Below are 17,890 nucleotides of genomic sequence, written 5' to 3' on the forward strand. Positions count from 1 at the left end.
GCCTTTAAAGTTCTTAGCAATGCATATTACTAATTAAAAATGACAAAATTTACAAAATATCTTAATGGAACATGATCTTTACTTAATATCCTAATGATTTTAGGCATTAGGCATAAAAGAAAAATCAATCATTTTGACCCATACAATGTAAGGTTGGCTATTGCTACAAACATACCTGTGCTACTTTTGTGGTCCAGGGTCACAAACAGTATTGATGTCTGTGCTTGTCATTAATTTAAGGGTTGTGTAAGTCCTTTAGTAAATTTTAAAGAAATGGCAACATTCACATGCTTCACATGTGCAGTTAAAGGCATTTATTTTCTGTACAATTCAGAAAGCAATAATGAAAGAGCTAAAAGGTCCATTCAGTTTGCTTTGAAGACAATAGAAAATCTTTGCATGTCTTTGGACATGTTATGACGAAAGGCTCTCCACCTTTAAACAAAACAAAAAAGAATGAGATATTGATCATGGTGTTTCCTCACATATAATACACTACCACTCACCAAGGCTGCATTTATTTTATCCAAAATACAGCAAAAGCGGTAATATTGTGAAATATTTTTACTGTTTAAAATAACTGCTTTCTATTTAAATACATTGTAAAATGTATTTTATTCCTGTGATCAAAGCTAAATTTCCAGCATTACTCCAGTCTTCAGTGTCACATGATCCTTCAGAAATCATCCTAATATGCTGATTTGCTGTTCGAAAAAAACATTTCTTATTAGTATTATTATTATTTTTATCATCAATATTTATCACAGTTGAGTACATTTTTTCAAGATTATTTGATGAATAGAAAGATCCAAAAATCAGATTTAATCTGAAATAAAAAGCTTTTGTAGCATTATACACTATTATGCCATTCAAAAGCTTGGAGTCAGTATATTATATTATATATAGGGAAACTATAGAAATAATAATTTTATTCAGCAAGGATGCTTTAGATTGATCAAAAGTGATGATCAAGACATTTATAATGTTACAAAAGATTTCTAATTCAGATGAATGCTGTTCTTCTAAACTTTCTATTCATCAAAGAAACCTGAAAATATTCTGCTCAGCTGTTTTCAACATAATAATAAATGTTTTTTTAGCAGCAAATCAGAATATTAGAATGATTTCCGATGGATCTTGTGACTGGAGTAACGATGCTAAAAATTCAGCTTTGAAATCACACAAATAAATTACTTTTTAAAATACTTTCAAATAGAAAACAGTTATTTTAAATAGTAAAATATTTCACAATTTAACTGTTTTTGCTTACTTTGGATCAAATAAATGCAGGCTTGCTGAGCAGAAGAGACTTCTTTGAAAAAACATTACAAATCTTACTGTTGAAAAACTTTTGACTGGTAGTGTATGTTTATAAATATAAGCAGGTAAATACAATATTGACCTCTGAGAAAGCAGGGAAGTGATGATCAAGAATGTAGGCGGCTCTGACACGTTGCTCTCCTTCACTGTTATACTGAATGGCTTCCAGCAGAGGAACACCATTTAACCTCGTAAACTCCTCCACCACCTGTTAAAAGCAGGAGGACATTAAATTTGCTTGCTGAGTGATTCTAAGTAAGCCTGTCATTAAGTTTCTTACAAAGATCAATGTTAAATCATGTTAAGTGCATGGTTATTATTGTTAACTAAAATTAAAAATAAATAAAAAAACTAAGTAAAAGTTAAAACTAATACAATTTTAACAAAAACACAACAATATTACTAAAAAATTCAAAATGGAAAATATTTCAAATGAAAACTTATTAAAAATATTAATAAATGGTTTCCTAAATGGTCTCATTCACCTGTGGGTTGCTGGATACCAGCATGTACAGTACTTCCAGGCTCAGGGTGACCACTTCTGGCTCGGCCATCTTGAGCGTGGCACACAGGGCGGTCATCAGCCCCGCTTGGGTCAAACGAACACAGTATTCTGGGCCATGATGGGCGATATTACCCAGAACTCTCAGTGCCTTGTACAAACAACAGTAATTGTGTGAGAACTGAAATTTAGCTATGTATGTTATCAAAATGTAAGTGCTGTTATGATGTGAGCTAATATGGATATATATATCGGGATCAGTTAGATTTTTATACTTTTTTTTTAAAGAAGTCTTTTCTGCTCATTAAGGCTGTGTTTATTTGATTAATAATACAGCAAAAAAACAGCAATATTGTGAAATATTATGTGGCTTTCTAGATTAATATACTTTAAAATATAATTTATTCATGTGAAGCAAAGCTGAATTTTCAGCATCATTACTCCAGTCTTCAGTGTCAAATAATTCTTCAAAAAAGCATTCTAATATGCTGATTTATTATCAATGTTGAAAACAGTTGTGCTGCTTAATATTGTTTTTTGCAACTGTGATACCTTTTTCAGGATTCTTTGATGAATAAAACATTAAAAAGAGCAGCATCTATTTAAAATAGACATTTTTGTAACAATATACACTACTGTTCAAAGTTTGGGGTCAGTAATTGAATCTTTGAAAGAAATTAATACTTTTATTCAGCAAGGATGTGTTAAATTGATAAAAAGTGATAGTAAAGACTTATATTGTTAGAAAAGATTTTTATTTTGAATGAATGTTGTTCTTTTTAATTTTTCATTCATCAAAAAAAATCCTAAAAAAATACCACAGGTTCTTTTTTAAAGTATATTAAATTAGAAGACTGTTATTTAAATTGCAATTATATTTCATAATATTACTTTCTTCTCTATTTTTAATCAAATAAATGAAACTTTGATGAGCATAATACACTTCTTTAAAAAACATTTTAGCGGAAGAACAGCATTTAATGAATTTGCTTCAAAAAAGTAACATATCAATAAATACATTTTTAAATATTTTTATTGTGTGGTAACTTTTTATAAAAGCAATAACGTACATGAGGCAGTGCTGTATTGTGAATATATATATATTGCTTATTGCTTACATTGTTTACATACACTACCAGTCAAAAGATTTTTAATGTTTTATTTAAAGAAGTCTCTTCTGCTCACCAAGCCTGCATTTATATGATCCAAAGTACAGCAAAAACAGTAATATTGTAAAATATTTTTATTTAAAATAACTGTTTTCTATTTGAATATATTTAAAAATATAAATTATTCCTGTGATTTCAAAGCTGAGTTAAGCATCATTACTCTATACATCAGTGTCACATGATCCTTCAGAAATCATTCAAATATGCTGATTTGCTGATCAAAGTACATTTATTATTATTATTATTATTATTATTATTATTATTATTATGTTGAAAACAGCTGAGTAGATAATTTCTATAATTCCCAAAATGCCCCCCCCCCCCCCCATCTACAAAAGAAAAAAAATACTGACTCCACAAGCTTTTGAATGGTATAGTGTATAATGTTACAAAAGTGTTTTATTTCAGATAAATGCGGATCTTTGAATCTTTCTGTTCATCAAAGAATCCGGAAAAAAGTGCTCAACTGTTTTAAATATTGATTAAAGAAAATTTCTTGAACAGCAAATCAGCATTTTAGAATGATTTCTGAAGGATAATGTGAAGACTGGAGTAATGATGTTGAAAAATTCAGCTTTGAAATCACAGGATAAATTACATTTTAAAATATATTCAAATAGAAAGCAGTTATTTTAAATAGTAAAAATATTTCACAGTGTTACTGCTGCTGTTTTTTGGATCAAATAAATGCAGGCTTGGTGAGCAGAAGAGACCTTTTTATTAAAAATATTACTGTTCAAAAACTTCTGTTTGGTAGTGTATATATATGAACTAATAAGTCTAATCACCATTTAAAAGAAACATTTTCTATTTGAATATATTTAAAATGTAATGTATTCCTGTGATCTTTAAATCTTCAGTGTTACATGATCCTTCAGAAACCATTCTAACATGCTGATCTGCTGTTTAATAAAGTAATTGTGTGTCATTGTATGTTAGCCTGATGTATATATGCATGCTGGATCCTCACCATCGAGTTAATTCCTTTACAGAAAGACAGAAATTGGATTAATATGGGAACCATATTAAGGAGCAGCAGGCCTGAGCAGAACCCACTGGAGCCAGCTGAAAAAATACAAGACAGTGCATCACAGTCACATTTGCGAGAATGCTGAGAAAAGACAGACAGAATGCTGTTCTTAATTTTAGTTTGAGCTTTAACTGGGATGAATAATTGGGGTGCAAATCAATTTGACGTCCTGCTCACCGGTGAGGTTATTAAGTGCCCACAGGCTTTCTCTGGACAGAGCGGGATGAGGGTGAAGGTAAGCCTGGCTAAAAACACACAGCGCGGCGAGGAGACGAGTGTCCTCTGGCATTACATCACCTCCACTGGCCAGCAGGTTACCAAGGCAACGGAGAAGAGGCCAAATGAGCTACACAGCAAAAACAAAAGTCACAGTCCAGAGGACAAGCAGGTAAAAGCATTTTTTCAGAGGATGAGAGAGTCATAGTGAACCATGTGATCATTCCAGTTTGAGTTAAATATGACTTGTTTTCATGAATTTCATAAAATAATCCAAAAGTAAACATTGATTATAAAACCATTGATAAGTGAATTATATACAGGCACAGTTTCTATTCATTGAACACACTAATTTCAAATTACTCTCATCCTAACCCAGATGTGCAGTTTGTACGTGATGTGGGTGTAAAATGTTTCGCTGTAATGACTTACCAACTCTATTCCCCCCTCAAGTTTTCCTTGAGCAACAGCGCCTCCTAGTGTTATCAAAACAGCGCTGCACTGTGACAGTGCGCCGTGAGCGATCAGCATCGAGTTATCCAAATTACTGCAAACCACAATATCATGTCACAATTTAACTGATTTCTTACTCACTGGCCTCTTTTTGTTTAATTAAAGAAGAATCCATGCCATCCTGAAGAACTGGCACTAAACAGGTTTTAGCACAACTCTCCTTTACTGTAATTGTTCTGTAATTTTACATGAAAGAAGAAAATACCACACCTGCTGACTAAATAGTGCAAACACCATGTACACTCAATTGCTGGTCCGTAACCAAACTCAGGATCTGGAGTCGTTGCGGAGATCACATGAGGGACTATTCCTGAAGCCATAACCGCTCTGGGGTTTCAAAAATACAAGCACAGAAAAAATTGTGGTAAATATCCAAACATTTGTCATTAGCATTAATTAATTAGAGTAAACTATCCACATTTTTTTTCCTGTAAGAGTGGGTGCGGCTTTTTTTATACATTTTATCGGTGTGGCTTCCGGTGTTATTCGCATCCAGATATTTTCAGCTGTACAAAACAGCTGGTTTTGCTGCTTGATAATGCAAATAGGTGTGTGTTATTATTTTCATGTATTATCTTAATTATGAACTAATTAACTAATGAAGGCTAATGAACTAGAAGTCTCGCCCATAGGCTTACTTCTGCGTTGAAGAATAGAGTGGATAGCAGTTTCAGTGAGCCAAGGCCTTAGTTCATTTGTTGCACGTACTACTAATGAATAGGGGTGGGAATCTTTAGGCACTTCACGATCCGATCCGATTCCGATTCTGGGAGTCACGATCCGATTCCAAAACGATTCTTGATCTACATATTTTCCCCAATTAATTCTTCTGCTGTGCAAATACAACTTTAGAATTTTAAAAACATGTTTTAAAAAATTCAAAAATTTTTTGCAGTTTCTATGCTTTTTGTTTATTGAAATCTCTGTAAAAGTAGGTGTGTCAATCTTCACTGGTTTCAAGATTCAATTTAATTACTGTTTTAATTATCAACTAAATATCACAATGGGACACATTCTCAGTTTTCAATAGTACTGCACATGGCTACATTTTCATATACGTTTTATGTCAAATTTATTTTGTGGCAATTTTACTTTATTTTTTAAATTATATAAGCAAGGTACTTTTTCAAACAAGTACTTATTTAAAATAAGTGTTCTTTAGGTATCTGAAAGTTTACAGACAACTTTTTCCTCAGCATTACTGCAGTTTTATTGTTACTGATGAGATCATAGACAGGCAGCTTTAACAGGCTGCATTCAAACTTATGCACAGCAGTGGCGAGCGGTGACTTTTTTTTTTTTTTTTTTACCAGGTATGCTGAGTGCTAAAATCACCAGTAATACCAAAAATAATAATACCTTTAGATTATTTAGATACCAATAAAATCAGAGACGAAATCATATTTTAATATTTCCTCTTTTTTATTATTTAAAGGTGCAATGTGTAATATTTAAGAGAATCTCTAGACAGAAATGCAATATAGTATACATAACTATGTTTTCAGGGATGTATAAAGACCTTACTTAATGAACCATTATGTTTTTATTACCTTAGAATTATCAGTTTATATCTACATACACCACGGGTCCCCTCACATGGAAGTCGCCATATTGTTTCTACAGTAGCCCTGAACGGACAAACTGCTCTACAGATCGCGTTTCATCACTGTTGTTCTAGCGAAAAAACACTGACACAATGATGAACAAGTAACTGTAATATTCACAATAACATCGTTTTATTTAATTATTAAGTAAATATAATTACTTAATTTACATTTTAAAAGAAACCTCATTACTCTTTGCTGTCTAAAACGACGACATCTTAATCCCATGTGGGCCACCGTAGTTTCTGTAAAGGGAGGGGTGAGCGGTGGACGGGAGCCGTTGGTTGCAATTCACAATCTCACCGCTAGATGCCGCAAAAATCTACACCCTCCACCTTTAAAAAAATTACAGACATTTTATATAGGCAATTTTTTTTTTCAGTGGGCTTTAAAATTTTGAATTGTTGAGAAATTATGATAATATACAGTTAGGATGTTTTTGGTTTTTTTTTTCATTTGATTTAGTCGAGTAAGTTGCTCATCAAACACAATATGATTTTCGGCAATCAGGATCTGGCAGCAACAGCGCGTTTTTCCGCTTGGGCGCGGACAGCTTACCCCGCGAATGAAATCATGCGCATGACAGCAAAACAGATAATGCGTTTCAATTCTGAGGAGTCGAGAAAGATGCGGAGAATCTGCTTGCCCGGAAGTTTCTATCTCAAATAAGGGATCAACTTATAAGCATGTTTATATTAATGAACACGTGAACGCATTCTCTCTGACAGCCTGGGTATGCGGAGCATTAGCAGCTTATATGGACAGGACGGAACGCCACTGATGCACAGATCTATTTCGATATCATATGTTTTGTCCTGCTCTGGAAACATAACTGACTGAATGTACAGTTTCGTTTAAAACTATTCGAAAATGAAAGTGCATTTAACCGCATCTGTAATCGAGCTTTAGGACGAACAAACACAAAGCGCACGTGAAAGTCTGTCAGTGCACGAGTTTCGTGCATCTAATAGTACATTCCAGACGGCAGAAATGAAAGTAAGTAAAACACGGCGGGTGGAAGCACACAATGTCAAGCAGTGCGCACGTGTCTCACAGTGCAAATTCGGTGCAATGAAGCCTGCCGCGTCTCTAGCGCGCACATGGGCGATATGCGGGGGGAAAAAACAAGCTCAGAATCGATTCTGAAATATGAGGAATCGATTCAGAATCGTTGAAGAGAGAATCGCGATGCATCGGAGAATCGATTTTTTCTCCCACCCCTACTAATGAACATAAGTATTAACAATATAGCTGCAAGCAGCAATTACGGGGCCATTAAGCATAGGGCTGGGCGATATGGCAAAAAGCTAATCTCGATAATTTTTTCCCATATTGAACGATGACGATATATATTTCGATATAAGCTGTTGATGTTGCCAGCTTTAAAATAGTATCCCAATAATGACTAAAGCCACAAAAATTAAAGGATTCATTAAATTAAATGTTTAAGTATAGTTTATTAACAAAAATCAGATTACAGATTTGGCCTTAAAAATTAAAATAACTTACTAAAATAAATGAAAAAAGTTGTTAAAATTGTGACAGAGTATGGTAAATGAGAGTAAATGTACAAAATGTGAACATAAAATTATTGTAAAAACATTATTTGTAACACATTTATTTATTTATTTATTATTATTAACACAATTGTTTATTTTCTCTATTATAGGTTGAGCTATTTAAATTAGAGGCAACCACTGCATTTTGAAACAATCTACGGTATAAATATCAAAAAATTACGACACAGCTCTTTCTTAATCGTATTAAGTGCAGACAATTCAGCCAGAATCAAAGTAGGCTACTCTCTCATTATTCAAAGTGCAAATAGAGACGGAATATTTCAAGCATGATACAGAGCTATAGACATACACAACCTATTATAGTCTACATGCAGATAACAGCCTAGATATGTCATGTAGCCTAATTTGCGCGCATTGCAGAGTCACTCTCTAAACAAGGGGGATTTAAATTGCTTTTGAATGCGCGTGCGTTTTTTGCTTTCGGTTTCAGTTTTAACAATCGCGCCAAACTCTCAGCTGAGCTGAGAGTCACTTTTCAGATAGCCAAACCACTTACGGAATTCGTGCTACCTTTTTTGTCGACAACTTCAACATCTTTGGATAATAACTCGAGGTTAGTTTCTCTTTCGTCGCTGCTTCCACTCTCCTTTTTTTTGTCGTCCTGGTGTAAGTTTGCTTCGCAAAGTGCTGTAGAAAATGAACTTTGCACACGCACGCTGCACGCTGATTGGCCGCTGTCGCATATTTCTGCTGTATGATTGGCTCTTAGATTAATCCATATCGAGCAAAAAATGTCTATAGCTTATCATCGTTATTAACATAAATTTTATCGCGATTCGATATTATATCGTTTATCGGCCCAGCCCTAATTAAGCACTCAAAGGGGAAAATGAGGAGCTAAGGATGGCAGGAACAACAGACAAATTGCAACAATATGTAAAAGGAAGCAATTTTAAGATGATTTTAGTCAAAACGACAGAAAAATGACGTAGAACGCCTATTGATATGATTTAATGGCTTATTACGTTTGACCAACAGGTGGCGCTGTTATCAAATCGATGTGGTGTGTTTAGTGTGAGGTGACAAAGGCACACACAAAGTTTGGTGTCTTTATGTCAAAGCTTTGCAGAGATAAAGCCTCAGAATCATTTTGGCATCAAGTCGAAAATTTGTAGAGACGCTGTATGAAAACGGTTTGATCTATCAACATGAAATCCATAACTTTTTGTCAGCACAGTCTGAAGATGATCTGACTCGATTTTGGTGAAAATCAAACAAACCGTCTAGGAGGAGTTCGAAAAAGTAGGTTTTCAACATAAATCAAAATGGCGGACAGGAAGTTTGACCAACTGTGGCATAATTGGTATCTATGTTGTCAGCATGACCCAAGGAATATTTTGAGACCAGTTTCATTACAATAGGAATTACAATTGGAAATTTCAAAATTAGCAGTTAATGAATGGCTTATTACTCTTGACCAATAGGTGGCGCTGTTACCAAATTGATGTGGTGTAATCAGTGTGAGGGGACAATGCCACATACAAAATTTGGTGCAAATAGCTCAAAGTTTTGCAGAGATACAGCTTCAGATGCGCTTTGGCATCTTTTCAGCAAATTCGGTGATGTTTTAAATGAAAACAGTCTCAAATATGGACACAAAATCCATAACTTTTTGTCAGCATGGTCTGAAGATGATCCGAGTCAAATTTGGTGAAAATCCAACTAACGGTCTAGGAGGAGTTCGAAAAATAGGTTTTCAACAATAATCAAAATGGCGGACAGGAAGTTAGGCCAATTTTGGCAAAATTGGTATCAATGTTCTGGGCCTGGCCTGAGCCAAGGAATATTTTGAGATCAATTTCATTAGAATAAGCCATTTTTCACATAAGTTATTAGCATTTTTCGAAATTTCGTTATAACTTTTGACCACAAGGTGGCGCTGGCCCCAACATTTTTATGTACATTCAGGGCATGGTGCCGAACATTTTTGTAATTAATGTCGAAATGATACGCTAATCCATTATCAAGATACAGCATTTTAAAGCTAAATTCAAAATGGCCGACACTCAAAATGGCTGACATGGGAAAATTGGATATGGTTCGACTCGGCATGCACCTCCAAATCTAACAAGAGCAGTTGCAAGATTTTTGGCTAATCCATTGAGAAGTCATAAGCAAAAATAGCCATTTTTCATATCTCCTGACCACTAGGTGCCACTGTGAAGAAACACTGCACGTAGCCTCAGGCCATGCTTGTAATAACACACACCAAGTTTGGTCTCAATACTCCAAAGCATTGCGGAGATATGGCCTCACATCCATTTTTGCACGCTTTTTCGAATTAATTAGCGCGTTATTCGAGAACGGTTAGTCCAATCAACTTGAATTCCATAACGTTTTGCCTGCATGGTCTGAAGATGATCTGAGCCAATTTTGGTGAAAATCAGACAAACCGTCTAGGACGAGTTCGAAAAAGTTGGTTTTACAAACAGTTAATTATAGAAAAAAAAACTAAACATTACAATTTTTGAATTTTGGTTTTCATTCAACTCGGCATGACCTACGGATTCAGAGAAAAAACGAATTTTGATTTTGTGGCTTACGGTTCAAAAGTTATTAGCAAAAAGAAAGTGAAACTTTGGACAAGTGGTGGCACTTGAGAGTTTGAGTTAGAGACTCCAAACTAGCTATGGTTAATGTTGGGACTGTCCTCTATCAGTGTGCCAAATTATACAACTTTCCCGCAAGCGGTTCTATAGGCTGCCATAGACTTGCGGCGGAAGAAGAAGAAGAATAAGAATTCTAACGGATACAATAGGTGCCTACGCACCTTCGGTGCTTGGCCCCTAAAAACAAGCTGTGGTCACTTACGGGATGATTTTTTCAGTTGCGTCTTTCGCCTGTAGCAGCTGAGACAAAGTGAAGCCAACCGCTTCCACCACCGCTAGATTGTACCTTTGAATCTAGAACAGAAAAATATTACCATTTTATGGTCTCAAGAACATGTACAAGTCACATTTCACCCCAAATGGAAAAGAAAGAAACATTAAGAAATAATATTTTGCTTAAAAAACGCATTGTACATTTACATTACTTTTTACAAGATAAAAATAAAAAAAGGAAAATATTACTCTTACAATAATTAGACCACTCTGAAAATTATAGGATAAAAAAAAAATCCACAAAAGTAATATTGTCTGAATGTGTTACGATATTTAAATTAAAAAGAAAGAAAAATAAAAAAATAATGTTTTGTTTAAAGATTTGTTTTCTGAATAATAATAAAAAAGGAATATATTATTTTTACAGCAATAAGAATCACCACTGAAAATAATAATAAAAACAAATCTACAAAAGTAATATGTTTGAAAGTGTTACGGTATTTAAATTAAAAAGAAAGAATAATTAAGAAATAATGTTTTGCTTAAAGACTTTTTTTGCATAAAAATAAACAATAATGAGAATCACCACTATAAATAAGAAAAAAAACACAAAAGTAATATTGTCTGAATGTTACAATATTTAAATTAAAAAGAAAGAAAATTTTAAAAAAATAATGTTTTGTTTAAAGATTTTTTTATGCATAAAAAAAGAAAAATACTACTCTTACAATAATGAGAATCACCACTGAAAATAATAAGAAAAAAATATACAAAAGTAATATGTCTCAATGTGTTACAGTATTTAAAAATATGGAAATATGGTTTTGCTTAAAGATTTTTTTTCTGCATAAAAATAAAAAGAAACATATTATTCTTACAATATTGAGAATCACCACTAATAAAAAAAAAATCCAAAAGTAATATGTCTGAATGTGTTACGGTATTTAAATAATACAAACAAACAAAAAAGAAAAAATTAAGAAATAATGTTTTGCTTAAAGATTTTTTTCTGTGTAAAAAGAAAAAAAGAAGAAAATACTACTCTAACAATAATGAGAATCACCACTAAATAATAATAATAAAAAAAATCCAGAAAAGTAATTTCTGAATGTGTTACAGTATTTAAATAAAAAAGAAAGAAAAATTAATAAATAATGTTTTGCTTAAAGATTTTTTTTTCTGCATGAAAAATAAAAAAGGAAAATATTACTCTAACAATAATTAGACCACTTTGAAAATAATAAGAAAAAATCCACAAAAGTAATATTGTTTGAATGTGTTGCGGTATTTAAATTAAAAAGAAAGAAAAATTAAGAAATAATGTTTTACTGCATTAAAATTGAAAAGGAAAATATTATTCTTACAATTCACCACTGAAAAAAATGTAAGGTATTATGTCTGAATGTGTCACCGTATTTATATTAAAAGAAAAAATGAAGAAGTAATGTTTTGCTCAAAGATTTTTTTGCATCAAAATAAATAAAGGAAAATATTACTCTTACAATATTTAAAATAATTATAATAATTAAAAATAATTAAAATAATCACTTACAATAATTAAACACACTCGCCCTCATCAAATTCCCATTACTGTTATATGAAAAAAAGAAAAAAATTACTCTTATAGTAATTAGAATCACCACTGATAATAACCAGAACATAATTATCAGTTGTCCAAAAAGCTAAATTTTCTTTTTGTAAAGTTTCATGTCTCATTATTTTGATTTGAGATTAAATATAAACCAGAAACTTTTGTGAGACTCTATACCATTATCAGTATATATGCTTAGACTTTAAGAGATTATAAGAGTTAACAAAAGCAATAGTTTACTATTAGTAACCTAAATGAGCTTACATGAATGCAGTTAGCCAGTGCAGGAACTATTCCCTGAGCTAGAAGCTTCTCTCTAACCACAACACTGTCAGGACACAGATTTCCCAGAGTGTATAAACAAAGTTCCTAAAGGAAAAGACAAAAGAGACAAATTCATGAGGAATGATTGATTACATGCCTCTGACACTGACTTCAAAGATGTAACCTACTGACCACTAGCTTGGTGCTCTGACTGGAAAGGTAAGTGAGGAGGTACGGGCCGGCAGGCAGACAGGCCTGACCTACGCTGGGCTGAGTGGAGTGAGACAGCTCATGTAGACAGCGTGCCGCTTCCAGCTGACACTGAGCATTATGAGAGCTGAGCTGTCCAATCAACATGTGCATGCTGTTCTCTGATCTGAAGAAAAACACAGGCATTGCATTAGTAAATAGGGTATCTTATCTATAGTTATTTTTAATATGTTCTTGGAAGAAGTGTCTTATGGTCTCCATTTACAGTTAAGGTCAGAAGTTTACATACACCTTGCAGAATCTGCAAAATGTTAATTATTTTACCAAAATAAAAAAATGCGTGGTTTTTTTTTTTTTTAGTACTGACCTAAATAATATATTTCAAATAAAAAGCGTTTACATATAGTCCACAAAAGAAAATAATAGTTGAATTTATAAAATTGACACCGTTCAAAAGTTTACATACACTTGATCCTTAATACTGTGATGTTACCTGAATGACCCACAGCTGTGTTTTTTTTTTTTAGTGATAGTGCCCGCTGTTCTTCAGGAAATTCCGTCAAGTCCCGTAAATTCTTTGGTTTTTCAGCTTTTTTGTGTATTTGAACCCTTTCCAACAATGACTGTATGGTTTTGAGATCAATCTTTTCACACTGAGGACAACTGAGGGACAACTATTACAGAAGGTTCAAACACTCACTGATGCTTCAGAAGGAAACAATGCATTAAGAGCCGGGGGTGAAAACTTTCTGAATCTGAAGATCAGGGCAAATTTTTACTCATTTTGTCTCCTAGGAAACATGGAAGTATATTCCGTAGCTTTTGAAGGGCAGTACTAAATGAAAAAAATATCATATTAAGCAAAAAAAAAAGAAAATTGTCCACATCTCCATTCTGTTCAAAAGTTTACACCCCTGGTTCTTAATGCATCTTGTTTCCTTCTGGAGCATCAGTGAGTGTTTGAACCTTCTGTAATAGTTGCATATGAGTCCCTCAGTTGTCCTCAGTGTGAAAAGATGGATCTCAAAATCATTGTTGGAAATAGTTATATAATGCCAAAATGCTGAAAAAACATTTTGATTTTGAATTTGTGGGACCTAAAGGATTTTTCTGAAGAACAGCGGACAGTTTAACTGTTCAGGAGAAACAAGTGACTCATGAACAACATAACTGAACAAACAAACAAAAAAACACAGCTGTGGATCATTCAGCTATTACTATTATTTTCTCTTGTGGACTCTATGTAAATGTCTTTTATGTGAAATATCTTATTCAGGTCAGTACTAAATAAAAAAATAACATGCATTTTGTATGATTCCTCTTATTTTGGTACAATAATTAACTGCAAGGTGTATGTAAACTTTTGACTTCAACTGTATATAAAAGAAAATAATAACAATTATAATAAAAATGATTAAAAACTTATTAATTGAAAACAATTGCAAGATGATCCAGTGTAGAAAATAATATAAAGTAGACTCTGTTTTGGTTTTGAGGTCCTACTTTATGAAAATGAGTTGGCTCTCTGGGTTTCTCAGTGCTTTCCTTAGAGATGCAAGACGAGCTGCTTTCTCCTCACCCCCAGACTGGACTCCACGTATCATCTCTCTAACCTGATGTTATACATAAAACACACAGTGAACACTAGGGCTGCACGATATTGGGAAAATATGCGATATGCGATATTGGTGTTGAATATTCCGATAACGATATTTCTTGCGATATAATATTTCCCTAGAGAAATGCTTTTTTTAAATAATTTTATTATTAATAATAATAATAATAATTTTTTTTTTTTTAAATCATTTACATATGTAATGATCATACTAAAATAAACAGGTAATAGATATTCGTCTGTCATCCAAATTAAATGTAATTCAGGCAACAACAAAAAGTCAATGAAGTTGCAAAAATTTTGACTTTAAAACACTATGAATGACTTAACCTCGGCAGATATTCTGACATTACTTTTTATTAACATATAGCATGTACACTCAAGAGTATCTTTTAAACAAAATATTTCCCTTTTTGCCTTTTTTTTAATAAAAATAAATATTATTACACAAATTAAATAAAAAAAATACTATTAAACAAAAAGTTTACTATTAAACTTCAAAAAGGTATAGGAGCATCAAAAAAAAAAAAAAAAAAAAAAAAATTAGGAGCACCCAATTTCTTTTTAGTAATGCACCGATCTTGATTCTTCATGGCTGATTCAGATTGCCAAGCAAATCAAACGGCTGATTCTGAAAGCCTTTTTTATATATTTATTTTACGCCCTAAGCAAGGGACAAGAATGAATGAAAATATGAGTACATGAACAAGATGTTTATTTTCTCTATTATAGGTACAGCCATTTAAATTAGAGACAACCACTGCATTTTTAAACAATCTACAGTAGAAATAACAAAAAATAAACGACACAGTTCTTTCTTAGATGTGTAGACAATAAATGCAGCCATAATCAAAGTAGTCAACTCTTTCGAGTCTCAAGTGCAAATAATTTTTTAAGTATGATTCAGAGTTAGACAACTTATTATATCCCACATACTAATGACAGCCTAGATATTTTATGTAGCCTAATTTGCGCGCATTGAGGAGTCGCTCTCTAAACGTGGGGTATTAAAATTGCTTTTGAATGCGGGTGCGCGTTTTACTTTTGCTTTCGTTTTAACGACTGCGCGAAACTTTCGGCGGCGCTGTGCGTGCATTCTACAATACAAGAGATTACTTTAACAAAACCATTTGAAAGGACACAAACAGGACTTTGAAAATCGTGTCCCCAGTGGAAATTATGCCCCTGCTTGAGTGGAACTCGGCCGCTGAGAGGAACAAAGGTTGGTTGATAGAAAAAAAAAAATGGCCGGTTCCTAGTTCAGCGGAGCACAGTGTCAGTGACAGAGTGATTGACAGCTAATATCTCAAATCTTCATTAGAGGTAATTTTAAATGGTTATGTAATGTTGGAGAGAACGGCGAACCTGTCACTGCATAGGCTCGTTGCAGTCTGTGCAGTAGTTAGGCTAGCGAAAGTTTTGTAAAGAAATGAACCTAAGTCGCACCACAACAATTTCTTGCACTGGCACAGATGCTCCCAAATATAATTTGAGGTTGCGCAAATTAAATTTTGGGAGCATAAACGGTCGCAATTTTGAGCCATGTATATTTCAGACGTACAGTTCTTTTTAGGCACAAGTTAATCGCTGCTGTCATTTTCTCCCTTCATACTCTTGCCGTATTTATTTTTCATTCTCTGCTCTGAGCCACCAGGTTCACCTTTTCGCCGGTCTAGCCAATAGCATTATAGCACCTACTTGGGAGGCGGGTGTAAAGATAGTAAGCCCCCATCTGTTTGGTCAAATAAGGACAACCTTTGCATGCAACGCACAAATGTTTGGCACGTAATTTAAATATCATTTATCGCAACTCTCTGCCATACCAATATCGCGTATACTGTTTTCGATATATCGTGCAGCCCTAGTGAACACACACACTTCATATGACATATACCAGGGGTGGCAAACTCCGGTCCTGGAGAGCCGCAGCCCTGCAGAGTTCAGGTCCAACCCTAATTAAAACTCACCTGGCTGTAGCTTTCTAGTAACCTTAGCTTTCTAAGGACCGACGTTCGCCACCCCTGACATATACAGTGCCTTGCAATGCAAAAGTATTCATACCCCTTCATTTTTGTCACATTTTGTTTTGTTGCAGTATTATGTTAAACTGCTTTAAAATAGTTTTTCCCCACATCAATTTACCAGATTTGCAAATTTTACAAATTTATTAAAAATAAAACACTGAAATAAGTACATTGCATAAGTATTCATACCCTTAACTCAGTACATAGTTGAAGCACCTTTACAGCCTCAAGTCTTTTTGGGTATGATGTGACAAGCTTTGCACATCTGCATTTGTCGATTATCTGCCATTCTTTGCCTCACCTTTTCACCTCTCAAGCTCTGTCAGCTTGGATGGGGGCTGGCAGACGTTTTCTAGAGTCCTAGTTGTTCCAATCGTCTTCCATTATGGATAATGGAGGCTACTGCTTCTGTGAACCTTCAATGCAGCAGATTTTTTTCTGAACTCTTCCCTAGATCATTGCCTTAACGCAAGTCTGTCACTGAGCTCTACAGGCAGTTATCTTGACCTCAGGACTTGGTTTTTGCTCTGATATGCATTTTCAGCTGTTAGACCTTTTCTGAGAGGTGTGTGCCTTTCTAAATCATACTCATTCAAATGAATTTGCCACAGTTTAACTCCACTCGAAGTGTAGTAACATCTAGAAGCAATATGAATGCTCCTGAGCAAAATTTCGAGTGTCCCAGAAACGGGATCTTTTCAGTTTTTATTTTTAATAAATTTGCACAAATGTTAAAAACCTATTTTTTGCTTTGCCATTGTGGAGTAGGAAGTGTAGATTGATGTGGGAAAAAAGTAATTTAAAGTAGTTTAACATAAGGCAGCAACATAACAAAATGTGAAAAAAATGAAGGGGTATGAATAATTTCGCAAGGCACTGCCATATTTGTAGGCTGTTGAGAATGAGATCCTCCCTTTCTGATACTGAAGATGCAGTACAGAAATAAACCTGAGCATTTCTCTCTGGAGTCAGACCTGTTCAAGTGACAAAGTGGTGGAGCCAATCTCAATGGAGTCTCCCTCCTCCTCTTCCTCATCCACATTCTGCAGGAGTCTCTTACTGATGAGCTGTTTGTTTCTCCGTGCCTGTCTAAGAGCTATGAGATATAAATACGTAAATAATTTATATTATTTTGCCTACATTAATACAAAGTGTAGGAGCCCAGGAATAGTAGAAAACACACATACATACCTTTCTCAAACTCTCTTCTCTTGTGTTTGAACTCCTCCAAATTATTAGATCCACTTGCTTTGTGACGGAGCGTTTTTAATCTCCACATCTTTTGGATGACTGTTCACTGCATCCAAAAGAAAATTTGCGCCCTGGTTATCGTGTTATTTTAATGTCTATATGTTAATCTCTTTACATGTTTTATCAGCCTGGCTTGTAGCAGATCCTTTATTAACGTGAACTGTGAAAATGACATTTCA

General features: G+C 33.9%; 1 protein-coding gene across 2 annotated transcripts; it reads right to left on the reverse strand.

The window, feature by feature from the left end:
* Window positions 1–291: 291 nt before the first annotated feature.
* Window positions 292–17,861, reverse strand: tmco6 (transmembrane and coiled-coil domains 6). Of its 2 annotated transcripts, XM_073820553.1 has the most exons (13): window positions 17,652–17,861; window positions 17,435–17,556; window positions 14,325–14,434; window positions 12,804–12,987; window positions 12,612–12,716; window positions 10,746–10,837; window positions 4,961–5,077; window positions 4,670–4,784; window positions 4,199–4,367; window positions 3,962–4,056; window positions 1,806–1,973; window positions 1,403–1,528; window positions 292–435 (listed from the first exon to the last, which is right to left on the reverse strand). In XM_073820553.1, the coding sequence occupies exons 1-13, from the start codon at window positions 17,737–17,739 to the stop codon at window positions 415–417; spliced, it is 1,512 nt and encodes a 503-aa protein (XP_073676654.1). In that variant the 5' UTR covers window positions 17,740–17,861; the 3' UTR covers window positions 292–414. The 2 variants fall into 2 exon arrangements, with proteins under 2 accessions (XP_073676654.1, XP_073676655.1); XM_073820554.1 differs by lacking the exon at window positions 14,325–14,434 and having other exon boundaries at window positions 17,652–17,792.
* Between the last annotated feature and the right edge of the window lie 29 nt (window positions 17,862–17,890).

This window comes from Garra rufa, chromosome 16, assembly GCF_049309525.1.
Source record: "Garra rufa chromosome 16, GarRuf1.0, whole genome shotgun sequence".
Lineage (NCBI taxonomy): Eukaryota > Metazoa > Chordata > Actinopteri > Cypriniformes > Cyprinidae > Garra > Garra rufa.

Excerpts from the sequence above, each read along its gene's own strand:
- tmco6 (XM_073820553.1), bottom strand. The coding sequence starts at position 17,739 with ATGTGGAGATTAAAAACGCTCCGTCACAAAGCAAGTGGATCTAATAAT. Across the intron at positions 4,785-4,960 it reads TTGCACTATTTAGTCAGCAG|TAATTTGGATAACTCGATGC; the intron begins GTGTGGTATTTT and ends TGTGGTTTGCAG. Across the intron at positions 4,057-4,198 it reads GGCACTTAATAACCTCACCG|CTGGCTCCAGTGGGTTCTGC; the intron begins GTGAGCAGGACG and ends GTATTTTTTCAG.